General features: G+C 40.6%; 1 protein-coding gene across 1 annotated transcript in view; it reads right to left on the bottom strand.

The window, feature by feature from the left end:
- LOC148122351 (uncharacterized) overlaps positions 1-22,648 on the bottom strand; it is a 40,880-nt gene extending 18,232 nt beyond the window's left edge. Inside the window, exons 1-11 of the mRNA XM_087905936.1 lie at positions 22,603-22,648; positions 21,992-22,096; positions 20,656-20,769; positions 20,329-20,370; positions 20,198-20,239; positions 20,028-20,111; positions 17,393-17,470; positions 15,892-15,956; positions 15,059-15,083; positions 4,047-4,154; positions 3,499-3,576 (exon numbers count right to left, since the gene is read on the bottom strand). Coding sequence (XP_087762062.1) covers positions 3,499-3,576; positions 4,047-4,154; positions 15,059-15,083; positions 15,892-15,956; positions 17,393-17,470; positions 20,028-20,111; positions 20,198-20,239; positions 20,329-20,370; positions 20,656-20,769; positions 21,992-22,096; positions 22,603-22,648 — 787 coding nt within the window. The remainder of the gene's footprint in view (positions 1-3,498; positions 3,577-4,046; positions 4,155-15,058; positions 15,084-15,891; positions 15,957-17,392; positions 17,471-20,027; positions 20,112-20,197; positions 20,240-20,328; positions 20,371-20,655; positions 20,770-21,991; positions 22,097-22,602) is intronic.
- Between the last annotated feature and the right edge of the window lie 1,084 nt (positions 22,649-23,732).

The following is a 23,732-nucleotide window of genomic DNA, read 5'->3' as shown; positions in this document are numbered from 1 at the left end:
CTTGGTGCATTTAATTAACAAACATAGTTTAAGGACTACAAGACAGCTTTCCCTGCTAGAAAAAGGAAAAACAAAGCAAGAACTCTACAGAAATAAGAAGAGACTTTTTATTCTCATAAATAAAGGGAGTCTAAGAAACTGTGAAATAATCCATATTTGATTAGATTATCACTTAAATAAACGTTATGTTAAATGTCAGATTTCTATTACTTTCTGACCCTTTTCAAGTCTGTTTAGATCTCTTCTAACCTCTTTCAGCCCCTACAAATCAACATTCATGGACTCCATATTCATTTACTATGATCTTATTTTTTTAAAGTTGCTTATTCATTATCGCCTGTGTGTATGCATGTATAAAGTATATGTATAGCTAGCCATCAGAGAAATGCAAATCAAAACAACTCTGAGATTCCATCTGACACCTGTAAGAATGGCCACGGTCAAAAACACTGATGACAACTTACGTTAGAGAGGATGTGGGGTAAAGGGAACTCTCCTGCATTGCTGGTGGGAGTACAGCTTCTTTGGAAATCAGTATGGTGATTTCTCAGAAAATTAGGAAACAACCAACCTCAAGACCCAGCAGTACCACTTTGGGGTATATACCCAAAGGATGCTCAATCGTACCACAAGGACATGTGCTCAACTATGTTCATAACAGCATTGTTTGTCATAGCCATAACCTGGAAACAACCTAAATGCCCCTTGACCAAAGAATGGATAAAGATGTGGTACATTTAGACAATGGAGAACCACACAGCAGAAAAAAAAAATAATGACATCTTAAAATTTTCAGGCAATTGGATGGATCTAGAAAACATCATGTTGAGTGAAGTAACCCAGACCCATAAAGACAAATATAATATGTACTCACTCATAAGTGACTTTTAGATATAAAACAAAGAAAAATCAGCCTACAATTCATAATCCCAGAGAATCTAGACAATAATGAGGACCCTAAGAGAGACCTACATGGATCTAATCTACATGGAAAGAAGAAAAAGTCAAGATCTCCTGAGTAAATTGGGAGTGTTGTGATAATGGGAGAGGTCAGAAGGGGAGGGGGGAGGAAGGAAGGGGAGCAGAGAAAAATATATAGCTCAATAAAAACAATTAAAAAAAGAACCGAAAAAATAAAACAATTCTAACAACATTTGAAAAAAAAAACAAAAAAACAAAACAGAAACAAGCCAACAAAAAAACAAAAAAGCCAAGTGTATGTATATACAGGCATGCTATGTAACTTATGTCCAGGGGTCAAAGGATAAGCTTGTGAAGTTGGTTCTCTCCTTCTACCTTCATTTGGATCTGAGAAATGCCACTCAGGTCCCAAGCACTGGAAAAAATACACAATTATCCTTGGAATCATACTGCCAGCTCTAGCATATATATTTTGATCTTGAAAATATACACGTTATTCAGGAAAATTTCATGTAATATCAGATACATAATGTAGTGACAGTAAATGATTCACTCTTTGATACATAATAATGACTTCTTGATGAATGCAAGATACTGACATCATTACATTAAAAATATAAGCACCATGCATTGACATCATTACATTAAAAATATAAGCACCATGCATTGACATCATTACATGAAAAATATAAGCACCATGCATTGTTTTTACTCTTGCTAGTTTTTCTTTACTGGGCCCTCCTTTGTATTCATTCAGTGAGGTGCACATCCAGGTTCAGAGAAGCCAACTAATATTAAGACAGAGAACATTGATCATCTGTCCCCTGGATTTCCACTTGCTTCAGCAATTATGAAATTCATATAGAACATGGGATCTTTTGTGCAGTTGTTAATGTCCTGATAGCCTAAATATAAGAAGGTGTTAACAGTTTGGAACCTCATAATCAGTGGCCACACATCTGATTTTCACCTTGACACATTCTCCTGAGAACATCATGACCTTGGGTCTATACATCATTGCATGTCTCCAATTCCCGTGTATCGACAGTAAAGAAGGAAACCCTGCATGTGACTGCATTGTTCCTGAGTGGTTCTGTGAATATTACATATGTGGTGAGAATGCTCAGAGAGTCGAGTTGTCAGTAAATGTGCTGCCATAGCTGTGTGCAGTGTGCAGTGCACCTCACTTCCCAGACCCACAAAAGCCCTGTAACAAACCCTCACCCTATTTTCCTAGATATATCCCTGCTTTTCTTAGAAGTATTTAGTTTCACACAGATGTCTGTTGCACAGAGACAGCTGAAACTTTAAAAGGAATCCTTGTATTGGCCTGTGTTGACCTACCTGCATATTCAGACTCCCGTTCTAAAGTAAGGTCAGCATTGTTCTTCAAAATATTCCAGTTGACTGACTTTAGTCAGCACATAATGAATGAAATGAACCACAGTCTCAGAAAATCCACCATCTGATGACAGCTGTCTCAAAAATGTGTCCATGCCTCCCTTGAACTGTTTATGGACAACACATGGGAACATCTGTGCACCTAAAGCAAGCCCTGCATCAGCTGAGCTAGCCTTTACAAGACTGCAAAGACCTAGGAACTCATCACTTAGTGAAAGATGGATCTTTTCGCATAACAAATGAGATATTTTCATTCATTTTCTGTGCATTAAACATGTACAACAGTCTTAAGCCTACATAGATGCCTGTGTGACATATTTTCATTTTGTCTAACTTCCTTAGTATCCAAGCAGATTCCCTATATTGGCTGTGCAATCTCAGCAAAAGGAAGTGCACAGAAAATTACTAAAATACTTATTAATGAAAGCACAGGCAGGATAAAAACACAGGAAAGAAGCAGCCTTCAAATCAATTGCCGAGATTATGACATGCTATATTAATCTCTTGTTCAGGTGTAATGGTCATTTCTTTGTACTTGAACATACTCTAGTCCTCTGAGAGAGGACAACAAAGGGGCAAAAAAAAAAATAAGAAAGCAGGTTCTTGTACTTTGCCTAGAGTTCAGATCATGTGACATGAAATGGTCATCAACACAGGCCTTAAATCATATATTGTGTGTTCTGGTTTGATCATGAAATGTCCTGCATAGCCTCATGTGTTTGAACACTTGGTCCCCAGCCTATAGTCCTGCTTAAGAAAAGCTTCAGGAAGTGGAACATCCCTCTGGAGAATGTGAGTCACTCCGGAAAGACCTCTGTCTTACTTCTGTTTAGTCCCTGCTTTCTGAGTACAGGTGCATGTACTCATGTACAGACGCAATGTGACCAGCTAGTGCCATACACCTGCCAAGACACTTTCCCTGCCAGAATGACACCTTTGTCCTAACACCAAAAATAAACCCTTCCCCCATCAAAATGGTTTTCCCTCAGTTTTTTGGTCACAGAAATAAAAAAAGCCACTAACCAGAATGACTGAGTAATAGAGTCTTACTGTTGTTTCTCCCCATCTGGAAGTCCTTAAATTGACTCTCTCTCTATTTTGCCTCCCAAGCAGAAGAAAAGTTCTGACTGCTGCTAGACACTTTCATTGGATGTGACCAGAAACGCCAGTACCTACCACGGTCTTCACAGTTCAAGCTGGCCTCAGGAGACAGATCATCTTCAGGGTTGTTATCATCAATGTCTGGAAACATGTCTGTGGAGAGTGACTTCTATATTAACCGTCTATAGTAGGTGGAGCCAGACTGCCTCACACAAGAACCTGCTCAATCCTTCTTTGGTTCAGATCATTCAGAGTGAACCATAATAGACCTTGAATTGCATTTTTAGTTCTATGGCTGGAACTCTACTGCTGAGCTAAGGAAATGAACATGTCGCACATTAAAAATATACAAACATTTTTCATCATTTAATAAGAAATATATGCACTGTGGTTTGAATCAAAAATGTCTTGTATAGGTTGAGGTATTTGGACATCTGGTGCCCAGTTTGTGGCACCAATTGGGAAGGTTGTGGAACCTTTAGGAGACAGCCTTGCTGAATGAACTATGCTGCTGGTGGTAGCGTTCGAGGCCTCATAGCCTCACCCTAATTCCAGTTCATTCTCTCTCCTTCACCATGACTGTTAATAACTCATGCTAATTATCAAATATCCACAGTACCTACCTTCACTGGTGTTGCAGGCCTTTTCTATCATATGTACAGTTGAGGTTTGAGGTCTGATACTGGAGGACTTGGTGTACCAAAACCTCAGCCTTCTCATCATAGATCTGACTGGAATGCATTCACAACAAAAAAAAGGTCAACTCAATTGCATTTAACAAACAAACAACCCCCCAGAAAAGCTAACAACTGCTCTATGTAGAAACATTTGATCTCATTAGTGATTTTTCAAGCACACACATATGATTCAGAATGATACTTCAGGAAGATCACAAACATTGTGTCCTCTCTATAGAACTATTTCATGGTCAGTGAGGTCTGAATGACACAGTATTGACAGAGAAGCAATGTGACTTAGTGTGAGATAGGCAGCATCCAAATCACTTAAAGATCCATGTAAACCCAGTGAAATGTATGCAGCTACTTACTACACCAATTCTTGGCACTATGACACTCCAACTGTGTAAGCACTTACATTAAGCCTGATGGATCTAAGGCAGCAAATGAATATCAAGCCTTAAAGAATAGCACTAGATCTAGAGAAGTGCTCTGTGGGGTTTCCAGAATGTGAAAAGGATCAACAAGAGAGCAGTGGTTGGATCCAGAGACAGTTCCAGAACAGTGGACAATGACTATTTCTTTTCATTCTTTACCCAACCATGCTGTTTTACAGTTTGTAAAGATTGTATATCACACTGAGATAGGAAAGCAGGTAAGAGGCTATCTTCATGCCACTGTGGCATAATGACTCTGACGGGAAAAAAAAACTCAAAACATGGAAGGATGCTCTACTTTCCAGCTCCTGATATGAATATTGCTCATCTCTCTGAAAGAAGTGAGCTGAGAGTTTGGTTAGTTCAAAAGCTTCCATCTCACCAGCAGGGGCCCTGACTTCTAGCAGAGGGCCATCGGAGGGGTGAGTTTGCTTCTGGCACAGGGAGTGCCTGTGCTTCAATAGCCTGCCTGAGGAAAGGTGGGCATTCTGTCAGTGAAGTCCCTGCCCAAGAAGGGAACCTGACCCGGTACCAGAAGTTCCAATAGAGAGCATTTGAAGTAAGAGATGGGCAGACACCAAGGCAAGACCTCATCCAACAATCTGAAAAACAACATGAAAACACCAGATCCCAAGGACCCTACAATAGAAGGACTTGAACACCTTAACCCAGAAGAAGTGGAAAAAAGTGCCATTATGAAAGCAATAGAGTCCCTTAAACAGGATATGAATAACTCCCTTAAAGAATTGGATGAGAAATATAACAAAAAGTTTGAAGAAATGAGTATAGAATTAGATGAAAAATATAACAAAAAGTTTGAAGAAATAAGTAAATCCGTGAATGAGACCCTGAGAAACCAAGAAAAAACAATCAAACAGGTAAAGGAAACAGTTCAAGAATTGAAAACTGAAATGGAGGCAATGAAGAAAACACAAACCGAGAACCGGCTGGATATGGAAAACCTAGGTAAACGAACGGAGACTACAGAATCAAGCATATCCAATAGAATACAAGAGATAGAAGAACGAATCTCAGATTCTGAAGATACCATAGAGAAAATAAATGCTCTGGTCAAAGAAAACGGCAAATCCAACAAATTCTCTTCACAAAACATTCAGGAAATCTGGGACACAATAAAAAAACCAAATCTAAGAATAATAGGGATTGAAGAAGGAGAAGAACTACAGATCAAAGGCCTAGAAAATATATTCAACAAAATTATAGAAGAAAACTTTCCCAACCTAAAGAACGATATTCCTATGAAGGTTCAAGAAGCATACAGAACACCGAATAGACTGGATCAGAAAAAACATCCCCTCGCCATATAATAATCAAAACACAAAACATACAGATTAAAGAAAGAATTTTAAGAGCTGCAAAGGAAAAATGTCAAGTAACTTATAGAGGTAAACCTATCAGGCTTACACTGGACTTCTCTATGGAAACCATGAAAGCCAGAAGATCCTGAATAGAGGTACTGCAGAAACTAAGAGACCATGGATGCAAACCCAGACTACTATACCCAGCCAAGCTATCATTCACTATCAATGGAGAAAACAAAATATTCCAGGATAAAAATAAATTTAAACAATTCGTAGCCACAAATCCAGCCTTACAGAAAGTAATAGAAGGAAAATCGCAACCCAAGGAATCCAACATTGCCATCACTGCCTACAATAACCCAGACATTTAGTGACCCTTCACAACCACAACTCAAAGAAGAGAAACGCACAAACTCTACTACACACACACACACAAAATAATAACCGGAATCAACAACCACTGGTCATTAATATCACTTAATATTAATGGTCTCAATTCACCTATAAAAAGGCACAGACTAAGAGATTGGATACGAAAACAGGATCCAACATTCTGCTGTTTACAAGAAACACACCTCAACCACAAAGATAGACATCTACTCAGAGTAAAGGGTTGGGAAAAAGTTTTCCAAGCAAACGGACCTAAGAAACAAGCAGGCGTGGCCATTCTAATATCTAACAAAACTGACTTCAAACTAAAATCAATCAGAAGAGATGGAGATGGACATTTTATACTCATAACAGGAACAATTAATCAGGAGGAAGTCTCAATCCTGAATATAAGCACCCACTTATGTAAAAGAAAAACTTTTAGAACTCAAGGCAGTCATCAAACCACACACACTAATAGTAGGAGACTTCAACACACCTCTCTCACCAATGGACAGGTCAATCAAACAGAAACTCAACAGAGAAATAAGAGAATTACTAGAGGTAATGAATCAAATGGACTTAACAGATATCTATAGAACATTCCACCCAAAAAGGAAAGAATATACCTTCTTCTCTGCAGCTCATGGAACCTTCTCAAAAATTGACCACATACTCGAAACAAAGCAAACTTCCATAGATACAAAAAAATATTAGTAACCACCTGTGTCTTGTCGGATCACCACGGAATAAAGTTAGAATTCAATAACAATTCTAACACCAGAAAGCCTACAAATGTGTGGAAGTTGAACAGTCAACTACTGAATCATCCCTGGGTCAAGGAAGAAATAAAGAAAGAAGTTAAAGTCTTTCTTGAATTTAATGAAAATAAAGACACAACATACTCAAATCTATGGGACACGATGAAAGCAGTGCTAAGAGGAAAGTTCATAGCACTAAGTGCCCAATTAAAGAAAATGGAGAAAGCACATATTGGAGACTTAACAGCACACCTCAAAGCTCTGGGAAAAAAAAGAAGCAGACTCTCCCAGGAGGAGTAGAAGATTGGAAATAATCAAACTGAGGGCTGAAATCAACAAAATAGAAACACAGAAAACAATCCAAAAAATCAACGAAACAAAAAGTTGGTTCTTGGAGAAAATCAACAAGACTGACAAACCCCTAGCCAAACTAATCAAACGGCAGAGAGAGAACATCCAAATTAATAAGATCAGAAATGAAAAGGGGACATAACAACAGACATAGAGGAAATTCAGAGAATCATTAGATCTTACTATGAAAGTGTATATGCCACAAAGTTGGAAAATGTACGAGAAATGGATTGGTTTTTAGATAAATACCATATACCAAAGTTAAATCAAGACCAGGTGAACAATCTAAATAGACCTGTTAGTCGCGAAGAATTAGAAGCGGTTATCAAAAACCTCCCAACCAAAAAAAGCCCAGGGCCAGATGGTTTCAATGCAGAATTCTACCAGAACTTTCAAGAAGAGCTGATACCTATACTCCTTAAGGTATTTCACAATATAGAAACAGAAGAGTCATTGCCAAACTCTTTTTATGAAGCTACAGTTACCCTGATACCAAAACCACATAAAGACACAACCAAGAAAGAGAATTACAGGCCAATCTCACTCATGAACATCGACGCAAAAATTCTCAACAAAATCCTGGCAAACCGATTCCAAGAACACATTAGAAAAATTATCCATTATGATCAAGTAGGCTTCATTCCAGAGATGCAGGGCATATCCATCAATGTAATCCATCATATAAATAAACTGAAACATATGCAAATCCATCAATGTAATCCATCATATAAATAAACTGAAAGAAAAAAAACATATGATCATCTCATTAGATGCTGTAAAAGCATTTGACAAAATCCAACATCCCTTTATGATAAAGGTGTTGGAGAGATTGGGGATACAAGGATCATACCTAAATATAATAAAAGCTATTTACAACAAGCCGACAGCTAACATCAAACTGAACGGAGAGAAACTCAAAGCCATTCCATTGAAATGAGGAACAAGACAAGGCTGTCCACTCTCCCCATACCTCTTCAACATAGTGCTAGAAGTTCTAGCAATAGCAATAAGACAACATAAGGGGATCAAGGGGATTCGAATTGGAAAGGAAGAAGTTAAACTCTCGTTATTTGCAGACGATATGATAGTATACATGAGTGACCCCAAAATCTCTACCAAAGAACTCCTACAGCTGATAAACACCTTTAGTAATGTGGCAGGATACAAGATCAACTCCAAAAAATCAGTTGCCCTCCTATACACAAAGGATAAAGAAGCAGGGAGGGAAATCAGAGAAACTTCACCTTTCACGATAACCACAAATAGCATAAAATATCTTGGGATAACTCTGACCAAGGAAGTGAAAGACCTATTTGACAAGAACTTTAAGTTTTTGAAGAAAAAAATTGAGGAGGATACCAGAAAATGGAAAGATCTCCCTTGCTCTTGGATTGGGAGGATCAACATAGTAAAAATGGCAATTCTACCAAAAGCAATCTATAGATTCAATGCAATCCCCATCAAAATCCCATCAAACTTCTTCACAGACCTTGAGAGAATAATAATTAATTTTATATGGAAAAACAAAAAACCCAGGATAGCCAAAACAATCTTATATAATAACGGAACGTCTGGAGGTATAACCATCCCTGACCTCAAACTCTATTACACAGCTACAGTATTGAAAACAGCTTGGTACTGGCATAAGAACAGAGAAGTTGACCTATGGAATCGAATAGAAGACCCAGATATTAACCCACAAACCTATGAACACTTGATTTTCGACAAGGGGAGCTAAAGGTATGCAATGGAAGAAGGAAAGCATCTTTAACAAATGGTGCTGGCATAACTGGATGTCAACCTGTAGAAGAATGAAAGTAGATCCATATCTATCACCATGCACAAAAATCAAGTCCAAATGGATTAAAGACATCAACATTAATCTGACCACTTTGAACCTGATAGAAGAGAAAGTGGGAAGTAGTCTACAAGACATAGGCACAGGAGACCACTTCCTAGGTAGAACCCCAGTAGCACAGACAATAAGAGAATCAATGAATAAATGGGACCTCCTGAAACTGAGAAACTTCTGTAAAGCAAAGGACACTGTCAGTAAGACGAAAAGGCTACCTTAGGACTGGGAGAAGATCTTCACCAACCCCTCATCAGATAAAGGCCTGATCTCCAAAATATACAAAGAACTCAAGAAACTAGACACTAAAACTCTAATTAACCCAATTAAAAAATGGGGTGCTGATCTGAACAGAGAATTCTCAACAGACGAACTTAGAATGGCCAAAAGACACTTAAGGTCATGCTCAACATCCTTAGCGATCAGGGAAATGCAAATCAAAACAACTATGAGATACCATTTTACACAGGTCAGATTAGCTAAAGTCAAAAACACCAATAATAGCCTATGCTGAAGAGGATGTGGAGAGAGGGGAACTCTCATCCATTGTTGGTGGGAATGCAAACTTGTACAGCCACTGTGGAAATCAGTGTGGTGGTTTCTCAGGAAACTGGGAGTCAACCTCCCTCAGGACCCAGCAATTCCACTCTTGGGAATATACCCAAGAGATGTCCCATCATACTACAAAAGCATTTGTTCAACTATGTTCATAGCAGCACTATTTGTAATAGCCAGAACCTGGAAACAACCTAGGTGCCCCTCAATAGAAGAATGGTTAAAGAAGGTGTGGAACATATATACACTAGAGTTTTACTCAGCGGTAAAAAACAATGACATCTTGAATTTTGCATGCAAATGGATGGACATAGAAAACGCTTTACTGAGTGAGGTAAGCCAGACCCAAAAAGATGAATATGGTATGTATTCACTCATAAGTGGATTCTAGCCATAATTAAAGGTCTTTGAGCCTATTATTCGAGATCCTAGAGAAGCTAAATAAGAAGGTGAACCTGAAGAAAATCATGTACTTATCCTCCTGGAGATTGGAAATAGACAAGAGTCCCAGGTAACCTTGGGTCCATGGTGGGTGGTTGGGAGGGTTGTTGGAAGGGGAGAGGGTTAGAGAGAAGGGAGTAGGGGAGGAATGGGGAAAACTCGGGGGACTGGGATGGGGGGAGGGAGGAAGGTTGGATATGGGATCAGGGAAGAATATATCTCAACTAAGGGAGTCATTTTAGGGTTTACAAGAGACTTGATTATAAATGGGATCCCAGGTCCAAGGAGAGATCCCCAGATGGTTCTCTGGACAGAGGAGAGGGTGCCTGAACCGGCCTTGGCCTATAACCATACTGATGAAGATTTTGCTTATCACCATAGATCCTTCATCCGACGATGGATGGCGATACAGATACAGATGCTCCCACATTGGAGCACCGGACTGAGCCCCCCATGGTCCAAATGAGGGGCAGAAGGAGGAAGAACTTGAAAAAAAACTCAGGACCGCGAGGGGTGCGATCACCCACTGATACAAGGGGACTGATCTAATGAGAGTTCACCAAGGCCAGTTGGACTGGGACTGAACGAGCATGTGATCCTACCAGATTTTCTGAATGTGGCCAGATTCTCTGAATGTGGCTGGCCCGGAGCCTTTCTGAAAAGCCATTGACAATGACACTGGGACTTGTTTCCTCTGCATATACTGGATTTTTGGGATCCAGTCTGTTTGGATACTCACCTTCCTGGACCTGGAGGGAGGGGGGAGGAACTTGAACTTCCCACAGGGCTGGAAGCCCTGACTGCTCTTAGGGATGGAGAGGGAGGAGGAGGGGGAGGGGGAGTGGGAGGCTGTTGGGAGGAGGGGCGGAAATGGAAACTTTCATAATTTAATAAACTTTGAAAAAAAAGCTTCCATCTCTTCTACACTCTTTCTACTGATCACATGACATGCTCAGCAGACACCACACAGGGACTCAGACTCCGAGTCATTCGAACACTGACGGTAGAGTACAGTTGTGGTGGGAAGAGGGGACACTTTCTTACAATTATACTCTGGATAAGCCTTCAAACTCAACAAACAGGACAAGAAGCTTGGTGGCTTGGCGATTTAATGGATGTGACTGTGCACACCACTTTCTAGGTGACAAATGCCCTCAACAGTATCTGTGGAGCCTGAAAAGCTCAGATGAGCAGAGAAGAGCCTTCTCTAGCTCCAAGTGTGCACCTTCCCTGCTTATGCTTCAACATGTCCAGTTTCTAAACTACAAACTCTGCTATTCACATCCCTGAGCAAGATACATAGTCCTATGCACCCTTAACAAAAACAATTGTAGCATATGCTTCAACATGTAGAAGTACAATCAGTCACAAGGCATTTTAGAAATCATGACATGAAATCCCATTGTTCAATGATGACTGTATACATCCATTGAGTATATTGGCTCCTTATACTCTCATTTGTTGGGCAACATGTGCTGTGGGACTGTATTCTGTCTATTATATTTTAAATAAACCCTGATTGGCCAGTAGCCAGGCAGGAAATTTAGGTGGGACAACCAGACAGGAAGTAGAGTCTGATCAATGAGAATAGGAGAATTCTGGGAAGAAGGAAGCACATTTGTGTTTGTGACCCAACCACAGAAGTAAGATGTGACTGCCTTGCTGAATAAGGTACCGAGCCACGTGGCTAGCATAGACAAGAATAATGGGCTAATATAAGTTATAAGAGTTAATAAGAAGCCTGAGCTAATAGGCCAATCAGTTTATAACTAATATAGACCTCTGTGTGATTTCTTCGGGACTTAACGATTGCAGGAACCAGGCAGGACAGAAAATCTGATAACAAATGGCACCCACGTGGACAACTGCATCCACATAAATCCTGAGAGAGCTTGGGAAGTAATTCTAGACAAAAAAAAGAATAGAGTTTTAAGCACAGCTTATTGATAACATAATTTTCTCAGGTGGTCTCTGTTTGCTAGAGGCAAATGCGATTCATTTAAGAGAGGCTTCCTGACTCAGCTTTAGCTGTAAAGCCTTGCAGCTCTTTTAAAAGGCCCTGCCATGAAACACTTAAATGGTGTTGATGAAAAGCTGATGGCATGCTTTTTGGTACTCAGCCATAGCAGGAAAAAAGTCATGCCATTTTAAAATGCTGGCCTTTTCTGGGCCATCCTGCCAGTGCAATCTCTGACTCTTTCAGGCAGGAGGTCAAATGCTACAGAGCATTTGAGTGTGGCTTGTGAGCAGACTGCTACAGCTTGCTTACTGGCAGGGACTTTGAAACACCATAGAATTGTAGCAATAAATATGGTTATAGCTGGTACCTCCACCATGAGGCTGGAATCTCAGAAATGGGCTAGATCCAGCCACCAAAGCCACAGCTTCAACCTTAGCCATATTGCTTAGCAAATTAAAGACTCATGTGGTCAAAAAAAGAGAGATATATAGTAAAGAGAGAGTCAAAGATGAAGAAAACCTCTATGTGTTTTACAGTGTGTTAAAAATATATGCAGGCTAAAGGTTAAAGTCCTTAAAATAAGAACAAGAGTAGTTGGGTGTGGTGGCATACACCTTTAATCCCAACACCTGGAAGGCAGAGGTAGACAGATTTCTGTGGGTTCAAGGGCAACCTGGTCTACAGAGTGAATTCCAGGATAGCCAAACATACACAGAGAAATCCTGTCTCAAAAAGTCAAAAATTAAAAATAAAAGAAATAGAGGTTAAAATAAAGCCACGTAAAGATGAAAAATACACAGAGAATCCTAATACTGTATGTTATTATGTTTTCTTTGAATTGTTTGAATGTGGAGGAAGGAGCAACAGCTGCTAAAAGATATTTGTTTATAAATGCTGCTGAATTAAAAATCTAAGATAGGTATATTGAAAATACCTTGACTTCAAAATTGAAGTCAAAAGGTATGTTACTTTGGAAAAGAAGATTTGCTTTTGTTTCCACAGGAAATGAGAGGCTGTAGATTCATTCTGAGTTAAGAAAAATCAGATTTGGTCAAGGAAAATCACCTGAGAAATCTCTGGTAGGAACAGATGGCCCAGATGTCTGATTCTACAACCAGAAAAGATTCAAGACTGCTGTCTGAGATGATCAAGACTCAGGGATACTCCAGGCAGGACTTCATCATAATTCTAAATTTTCTTTAAATCCCCATAAGATTATCAGCGCCCCCAACCAGCAGGAAGTAGCCTGGAAAACTATACCCACATTCCCAAAAAATGGATTATGGTTATTTTCCTTTATTTAGAATGTTAGTTGCAAGTTGTTATGGATAGTGGTCAAGAGAAAAGCTAAACAAATAATATTAGATTCAGAGTTTTTTTAAAGGGGGCGAAGTGCTGGGGGACAATGGTTTGGACCCTGTCAATTGTATTTTAAATAAACACTGATTGGCCAGTACCTAAGCAGGAAGTATAGGCGGGACAACAAGGCACGAAGTAGAGGCAAGTCAATGAGAACAGGGAAATTCTGGGAAAAAGGAAGTCCTAGTCTGCAGTCCTGTCCCAGCCACAGAAGAAGCAAGATGTGATTGCCCCACCGAATAAGGTACTGAGCCACGTGGCTAGCATAGACAAAAACAATGTGCTAATATAAGTTATAAGAGTTAATAAGAAGCCTGAGCTAATGGGCCAATCAGTTTATGACTAATATATACCTCTGTGTGATTTCTTTGGGACTTAATGATTGCGGGGACCGGGCAGGACAGAAGCCCTGACAACAAACATGGAAACCGAACATCAGTGAGGGGAAGTACCCTTCAGGTATTAATGTACCTCACCTTGAAAAGAAGTATGGTCAAAATAATAAGACCATATTAATAACTTAGTAGACTTAAGCCAGAAATGTGAGGCTATTTGAACTTACTGTAATGTCTTCTATAGTTCTAAAGCATTCACCTATAATCAGCCATGTTGAAGTAAAACCCAATTATGACACACATCCATGGTGTTTTCCAATGTAGAGTCTCCCATTGTCAAAATCAATTTGACAACAAGCAGATAAGCTTTTGTCTTTTGGTTTTTGTTGTGGTGGTAGCTGTTTTAATTTTTTCAGGCAGGGTTTCATGTCACTACCTGGGCTGGCCAGGAAATGCCTTTGATTGATCACCATACACCCCACTCTTCAGTGCTAGAGAGACAGGAATTACCAACTCCCTGGGACATGCAGTGCTGAAGGTCAAATCCAACACCTTCTTATGACAGCCTAGTTTTCTGTAAGCCAAACAGCCTGAGTGACCTGGGCTTGACCTTTTAAACTTGTGCCTCCAGCACAGTGCACAGAGGCTACAGAGAGACAGACAAGAGTCCGTCAGTTGAAATTACTCTGGAAATGGAAAGCTACAATTCCTCCATAATTTCTACCCATATTGCAGTAGGCTAAGAGGCAGAGTTTATAGTTAAGAAAGTCACTTGTATACCTCATATCTGGGAACAGATTTTGTTTATGTACCCCCTCGCTAGACATGTGGGTCACATGCCTCCCTGTCCTGTGTGTTCTTTAGTAGGATATATGCTGAGAAATGAATCTGTCATACATATTTGGGATGAGTTTTAAATTAGTGTAGGCAAAGTGTGAACTCTTAATTTCTTCACTGACATTGGAAATTTCTTGGAAAATTGAGATATCTTTAGAGGAAACACACATACAGATATTGTCTGTTATAGAAAATCCCAGGGTGACTGAGGGAAATGAGATCTAAAGACACAAAGCCATGCTGTATCTCCTGGAAAGTCAGTTGTTTTAAACTAAGCCTGCCAATCCCCTGGCTTTCAGGACACACTGAAAACAGCGGTGCAATCAATACACAATTCTTATCTATAGCGTGAGTTAAGAAAGTCCTTCCAAATACATACTCCATCTGCACTTCCTCGACTGGACCTGCAATTTAGAGAAAACACTCTTAGTCAGACAATACTGACTTCTATTTCTCTTTGGTTCTTCTAGTGACTTGGGGGAGTAGTGTGTAGGATGGGGAAGAGTGGCCAAGTGAAAGATTCTGCATTAGTTTGCTGTAGAATACTGCTTCAAAACACCTGAGGCTGGGGAATGTATGGGGAAAAAAGAATTTTTCGACTCTTGATCATTTAGCCCAGATCAGGCAAACTTACCTCTTTGTCCCCTACGAAAGGTTTCCTCAAAGTTACACTGAAACATGGCAGAAAAATATTATGACAATCTGGTACTGTGAGAGGAATGCCTATGAAGGAATGACTCTGTGTCGGAATTATTTACTCAGATTTCATGCTGTAAAGAGCTCAAGACCTTGACGTCCTCATAATGGATGTAAAAATCTTTTACCACATCAGTAACTGGAAAAATACATTCCAACTGCCTTAACCATAGGAAGTCTCCTAAAGAAAGATAGGAGAATGCTTGGAGAAAAACAAACTTTCATAGGTAACGTGTGCCAACTCTTGAATGAAAATCACTCAAGTTTCAATCTAGACAGAACAACTTTTGTCAGAAGAAAGCCCCCCACCCAAAATCTGTGAAATCTGGCACTGACATTTTTTTTACATATTCTTTGATCAAGAATTTCTTGATCCAGTTCCATTTCCTCCTTTTACATAGAAAATATTTGAATATAGTGTAGGTTATCAGTTTATCATCCTGATGTGATAAAATAAAATATAAAGGAATCCTAAAACTAACCTTTCTATCTTCAAAAAGGGAAAAGATGGTTTACCTTAGTTGGTGATGTATTTGTCTCCTCTTTTGGGGTGGTCTTCATCTGGTCCTTGTCAGACAGCACTAGGAGAACACAAAATAGCTCTGAGATCGTGGGATCACGTCCTGTGTCACAGGGGCTCTTGGTTTGATTTGGGCAGAATTCTATGAATTTAATCTAAACATTTGGTCTTAATGCACAAATTCATTAATAAACATGGTTGTTCTCATATAGGAACATCCTCTTGGCTGAGGAAAAAAATCAAGACCTCAAGAAATGAGAATGGTAATTTTTGTCCTTTTATATAATGTGAATCTAAAACAACCTGAAAATGTTTCATTGGGGAGACACTGAAATAAACGTTATGTGATGGGTTTCTAGCAGTTGTAGTGGCCCAGGCCTTTAATCCCAGCACTTGAGAAGCAGAGGCAGATGGATCTTCAAGTTTGAGGCCACCCTGGCCTACAGAGTCAGTTCTAGGACATCCATGGATACACAGAACCCTGTATCATAAGAAAGAAAAATAGATTTCTGCTTTCTCTTACTTTCTCAGACCATTTTGAAGTCAAGACAATTGGCAATTCTTTCTAGATATTGGTCAAACTCTTTTAACCCCATAGGCCAACATCTAAATTCTGCATGCAGTAAGCATATGATTTTCTCAATTAATTTTATGTATTCTTATTATTGTTGTGTGTGTAAAGTGTGTATTCGTGTACACCATGTCATGTGTGTGGGTTCAGAGGACAACTTTGTGAGATTTCTTCTCTCTTTCATGGTTTACATGTAATCTGGGAATCAAACACAGGTAGTCACAATGGGTTTGTTTCTTGGTTTTGTTTTTTGATGTATACCTATGAGTGCCTGTGTGTATGGATGTACACCACTTCCATGGCTGATAACACAGAGGTTAGCAGAGGGCATTTGATGTCCTGAAACTGAAGTAACAAAGGGTTGTGAGCATCTGATGTAGGCACTAGGAACTGAACCTGGGTCTTCCATAAGAGTAGCAAACATCCTGGACTGATAAGCAAATTCCTCCAGTCCCTGAAGTACTCATTTTTATATACAATGATGACTTATTTTAAAAGTAGAAGATGCTGATAGCATTACATGTTTAAAATAGCCACTGTAGCTGCTAAAACACCTTCTGTGTCTTTTGCACTGTAAGTCAGGATCTTACCAAGTTTTTGTCAGGTATTTGTGGAGGTAAGAGGAAAACAACTAATACACAATGGTTTGGTGACAGAGTCTCATCATCACGTCTGCCCACTTGGAAGACCTTCAAATTGACTATCTCTCTTCCTCACCCATTCAAGCAAAGAAATAGCCCAGTTGTTCCCAGACTTCCTAACATCGAGAAGAGCAGTTGAACAATGACTCACTAATAGAGTCTTATCATTGCTTCTGCCTATTAGGAAGACCCTTCAATTGACTTTCTCTGGCATCCAAGGAGAAGGAATATCATGGCTGCTCCTAGACCATCTCACTGGACATGACCAGGAATGCTGTTACCTACCATCAATAGAGTGTTCACTTTCTAGGCTGCCACTAGACGTATCGGTCATACTGTCGATATCCTCTGTCTCATCAATATCTGGAAGAAAGTAAGTGGAGAGAGTGAATCAGATATTGGTACTGGTAGTAAGTTAAACACACATCCCAAAATAACAATCTCGGCTTTCCTTTTGGTCACACCATTCAGTGAGGGCCACAAGAATAATTTAAATGTGTTTTTAAGTCCCATGTTTGAACTTCCTCTCATGAGTTAAGGAAATTAACACTTCACATATTAAAAAAATTGGTGGACATCTTCATTTTATTCACAGAGGAGACACAGTAAAATGTACAACTACCATTATAGATGATGGATTACCACAATATCATTGGTAGAGTCACAGGATTTTAAAGCATTGTTTAATGTCACTTGGTCACATGTCTAAGGGGCCAGACCATAATATTGTGGTTTCAATAGGAAATGTATACCAACTCTCATGTTTTTGAACATTCAGGGCCCCAGTAGGTGATGGTGTTTGGAAGAGGTAACGGAACGTTGAAGTCTTGTTGACCAAGGTGCATCACCAGGAGCAGTGTTAATAGTGTATAGCATCTCCCTCTCTCTGTCCCCACTCTACTTACTGCATTGGTTGGCTATTTGATTTCTCAGCTTCCTGCTCTGACTCTTATGCTCCTGGGTTTCTCCTACCATTACAGGTTCTACCTCTGGGAATGTAAGCCGTGACATACTTTCTTCCTTAAGTACCTTTTGCTGTTGCTGTCTTATTACTGCAACACAAAAGACACTAACATGTAAGAACAATGAGATGTTGCTGCAATAGAACCAATCAGCTTATTTTGAGGAGGATTGTGGGTGCATGTGGGACTTGACTTGAGCCATTGTGTCCTTAGGGCTCAATACAGAACTCACTAGGCTGGTTTGTCAGGGTTTGAAAAACTGTGCTGAAAACAGACAGCGCAGGTGTGAGGTGTGACGTTTTACACAGCAGCAGAAACTCTAGGGTTATCAGCAGGTGTGAACTGCAACTGGCATGAGTCTACAGGACACGGTGTGTGCTGCTGCTGCTGCTGCTGCTGCTGCTGCTGCTGCTTGAACCAGAGAAGCAGGATGTGACCAGTACATGGGATCTGAGTAAGTCACAGATACTGGGCACTGAGTGCCTTAAACCATGGGATTTCAGTTGTGTTTTCATTGTCATTGTGCCTGATTCTTGCTTCTGAAGAAAAGAAGGTCTATAACTTCTTTATACTTGACTAGAGCCTATGGTTAAGAGAATTGGATTTTTAAAGAGAGCTTGGATTTTAATGACTGCAATTATTTCAAGGCCATGGGACTTTTACAACTGTACAGTATTTTATGTTACGATATTAAGAAGAGATCTTGAGTACAAACAATAAAGGAAAGGTTATGATTATGAATTTAACAGCAATGTGTTTGCATGTCGAGTTGATAAGGGGTTATGTGTGATGGCCAATCTCCACTGTCAACTTCACACACCTGGAAAGAGGGACCTAAACTGGAGGAGTGTCTCTATCAGATTAGCCTGTGGAAATTAATATCGGCCATATTCTTGATTGCTAACTGAGACAGAAGTGCCGTGCCAACTGTGGGTGGTGCCATTCTTACACAGCATGGCCTGAGGTATGTATTAAATGTAGCTTAGCAAGCCAGAGAGATCAAGTCAGTAAGAGATCCTCCGTGGTCTCTACTTTCCTGCTTCCAGGTTTCTGCCTTAGCTTCTCTCCATGATGGATTATAACGTTAAGATGAAACAAATCCTTTCTTCCCCAAGTGACCCTTAGTTACTGTGTTTATCAGAGAACAGAAAGCAGACAAGAACAGTGTGACAGGGGGGAGGACACAGGAACAGCTGACGGAAGCATGAGGAGGAGGACGACACAGGAAAGGAACATCTTTCACTCCCTAGATGAGGACAACCTACATTAGACGCTGGACCAGGTGAAATGGTCATTTCTTTGTCCTTGGAGTATATTATCTTCCTCTGAAGAATGGTTACAAAGAGTCAAAGAATAAGAAACTGGGTCCCTGTTTTTCCACCTAGAGTCCAGATTATGTGACCTGAGATGATCAGTCTCCACAAGGCCTTACAGCCCACTGTGTGCATGGTTTGAGTGGTGAACACCCCCCATTGCTTCATCTGGTTGAGTCCTTGGTCCCCAGCTGGTGGTGTTGCTTGAAAAGGTTTGGGCTCCATCAGGAGGTGGATCTTCCCTGGAGGAAGTACGTCACTGAGGAAAACGTTTAGGCCTTGGAGTCCAACTGTTAACTGAATGCCTCCTGAGGGTGGATTCAGTGTGACCAACTGGCTGCCTGCCCTGGCTAAGACACCTTCCCTGCCAGTTGCCATGTCTTCTTCACAATAATGGAATCATCTCTTTAATCATAAACCACAATAAACCCTTTCTCAATTAAAATGCTTTGTTACCTATTTGGGCATAACAATGAGAACAACAACAGAATGCAACAATTAAATAATAGAGTTTCATCCTTGCTTTTTGACCTGTAGGAAGACCCTTCAAACTAACATTCTCTCGTTGACACACAAGGAGAAGGAATAACCCAACTGCTCCTCGACCCTCCCATTAGATCTGGTCATAGGAACGCCATTACCTACCACTGCCGTAACCTTGATCACTCGGACGGATGTCCTCACTCTCCATGCCACTCCCAGAGTCATCTTCTTCAAGATCATCAGCATCTGGAAGGAAGATAGTGGGGAGATGGATGTGACCAGGAATGACCTAGCACCACAGAGACCATCGCTTTGAAGGCTGTTCTCCTCACCCAGCTCATCTGCGATGTTGTCAGCATCCATTTCGTTGGTATCTGGAAGAGTCAGTGGAGAATTGGATGTGACCAGGAATGCCATTACCTACCGCTACCAAGATCATCACTTTGAAGGCTGTTCTCCTTACCCATTTCATTCTCAACACTGTTCTCCTCCAAACTGTAGAGATCTGGAAGGAAGAGAGTGGAGAGGGCGACTATAGCAAATGAAGCTGAACTGCTGCACACAAGAATAACCTCAGCTTTTCTTTGGCTCACATCATTTGCCGAGAACCACAGTAGAAGTTTAAGTGTGTTTTTACATTCTGTGGCTGCAGTTCTACTGATGAACTAGGGAGATGAATATTTCACATATCAAAAGAACAGTGTAAGAAATCTTCATTCTTTTCATAAAGAAAAGGCAACATAATCTACAACTACTGTCGGGAACAAAGCAATTATTGAATTGTCATTACCACCAGCAGGGCCGCAGGATTTCTCCACTAAACACACGGTCCCCATTTCTGAGATTCTGCTGTCCTTATACGATTCAGTGTTAATAAAACCCGCTGGTTTTTCCACAGGAGCAACTGAAATGCATTCACCACAAAAGGGGTCAGTAGGACAGCAAGCAGAAGAGGCAAACTAATTGTTGTTCTGTGTTTTAACATTTATCTCATGTAGGTAATGGCATTCCTGGTCAGATCTAATGGGAGGGTCTAGGAGCAGTTGAGTTATTCCTTTTGCTTGGATATTATTAATTCCAAGCACACTCATTTGATTCAGGATGTTATTTCTGGAAGATCGCAGACATCACTGTAAAGTACCGGCAGGTGTGACACGGTCAGTGTAGGAAAGGTCTCAATTCACGTGGATGTGGTAGTATTGACAGAAGAGAAACTGACTGAGGCTACAGACGGACAGCATCCACGTCATTGCAAAAGCTACATCAATCCAGTGAAATCTGTGCAGTTCCTCACGTAACCATTCTTGGCACTGTGACACTAAGGTTCCTAAGGACTCACAATATGCCTGATGAATCTACAGGAACAAATAATAGAAAACTTCTTTTTAAGAAGCACTTGTCCTTTAAAAGTGTTTATAGTGTTTGATAAGAGCCAGAAGAAGCAGCTAGACAGCAGGAGTTAGAGCCACTGGTGGTCTGTGTGTCTCAGGATAGGGGACAATGGTTGTTCCTTCTTAACTTTACCCAACCAAGGTGTTTTACATTTATGGGAAACACGTGATACCATCTTCAGGAACAGGGAAATCTATACCTCTTACTTTGAACCTGCAGATACTGTATTAGTTACTACTTTCATGCCATATGAGCAAATTTCTTGACAGAAAAAAATAGCCAGATGGGGATGGATACACTAATGTGCGATCCCTGACACAAAGAGTTACCTCCAAAAGAACAGGAATGAGGGACCTTGGTTTGCTCAAATATGTGGCATTCTCCTACCAGTGCCTTCACACCGCCAGCTTTCCCTCCATGAGTGTTCCTAACCACGTTAGCAAATGCAGCTAGGCACGGCTGTTTCTTTTTTATTTATTTATTTATAAAAATTTCCACTTCCTCCCCTCCTCCCAATACCCTCCCACTCCCCCCACTCCCTCTCCTCCTCCCTCTCCAGTCCTAAGAGCAGTCAGGGTTTTCTGCCCTGTGGGAAGTTCAAGTTCCTCCCCCCTCCCTCCAGGTCTGGCTTTTTGGGATCCTAGTCTGTTTGGTATGGTTGTTTCTTCCATGTGGAACACAGCAGCAATTACAAGGGCTGCAAAGAGCTCACGGTTACTGACTTCCCACGCTACCTTCAGCAGAACTGCTGGAGCTTTCTGCGTCTCCACGAGGCTCTGCTGCGGATCTCCCACTGCCATGGGAGGGCTTACAGTGCCTCACATTTCTTTTGGTCTTACCTGAAAAAGGAATGAAAACCCAACAGAAAGAGTTCAGTCTTAAGGACAAACAAACAAACAAAGCAGAAGACAATGTGTCATCGCTCTGAGTTTAAATACTTAAAATTCTTTATCTCATTGTTCGCCTCTGGAACATCATGGAGATCAGTGTATGCAGGTATTACCTGGTCAAGATAGGTAAGGTCTCTTATGGGCATAATGTAGTGATATTTCATTTGTATTTTAATAAATAAAGCTCCCCTGGAGATCAGAGAGTAAAACGGCCCCAGTGGGCAACCTTACAGACCAGGCAGTGGTGAAACACATCTTTAATCCCAGTAGCCACATTTGTTTGCCATAGAAACCAGGCGGTAGCGGTGCACACCCTTAATCCTAGCACTAGACAGGAATGTAAGACAGGGAAGACAGCTCTCACACAGTCTCATTCTGAGATTCCTGGAGGCAGGATCGCCATTTCAGACTGAGGTCGAGGTAAGAGCCAGTGGTGGCTGTTTTGCTTTTCTGACCTTTGGGTTGTACCCCAATTTCTGCCTCTGAGTTTTTATTAATCATGCTACAATATAGCACCGAACCCACAGAAAAGCAGTGTGAAATTTGTGCAATCCCTTGTTTCTCCACCCTTTACACTGGGACAATGAAAATTAATTAGGACCCCTTCATGAACCTTACGAGTGTGAAAATAATTAACAACAAAGGCTTAGTTAAAAGCAGTGACACTTCAGAGATGCCATGACATGTGGTTTTTGCTTTTATATAATTTATCTAAATTTACTTTATATGCATTAGTGTGAAGCTATCAGATGCCCCGGAACTGGAACTACAGACAGCTATGAGCTGCCATGTGGGGGCTGGGAATTACATCCAGGTCCTCTAGAAGAGCAGTCAGAAGTCTTACCCACTGAACCATCTCTTCAGCTCCGACATTTGTTAAATGCAAATAATAAAATAAAAAATAATCAAAACCCCAGCTAGATAAGAGCAGCTACATTCAGAGAGGGTGTTTGCGTGACTTTAGGGCAATGGGCAGTGATTGTTTACTTTTCATTCTTTACACAGCACAATTTCAGGTCATGGAGAACATATAGTATCACTTTCGGTGGGCCAGAGCAGGAGAAAATTTTACCGCCTATATTTCACCCGAGGCTACTGGAGTATTTAATTTTATGTCATTGTGACCAAAGTGCCTGACAGAACAAAAATTAGAGGTGAATGTTCTACTTTGAATCCCTGACACAAAATAAGAGTTTGTAAAAAGTCATTCAGAGACCTCAAAGGTGCAATGTGCGTCTCCCTCTGCCTCTATCCTCACGATGCCTCCCTGTAGTTTCTAACAGCTGAGGACACGGACATGGGACCACTTCTGTCTACCACAGTGACTCAGAGGCCAGGTCACACTAACCCAGTTGTCACTTGATGGTGGGAAGGAAAACAACACCATCTTTCAACTGATAAACTCTAAATAAGACCCTCAACATAAACTGACAGGACCAGATGCCTAGATGCTGTGAGTAAGGACTGAGTGTGTGGACTCCACTTCCTCGGTGACAGTCACCCTGGCAACAGCCTCTATGGTCAGACCAGGCCTGTCTGTGAGGGGGGGGGCAGTGGCTGCGCTACCCCTGAGTATGTGCCTGGT

The sequence above is a fragment of the Myodes glareolus genome, chromosome 4, assembly GCF_982192425.1.
Source record: "Myodes glareolus chromosome 4, mMyoGla1.1, whole genome shotgun sequence".
NCBI lineage: Eukaryota > Metazoa > Chordata > Mammalia > Rodentia > Cricetidae > Myodes > Myodes glareolus.
This window is presented reverse-complemented; position numbering and strand designations above follow the sequence as displayed.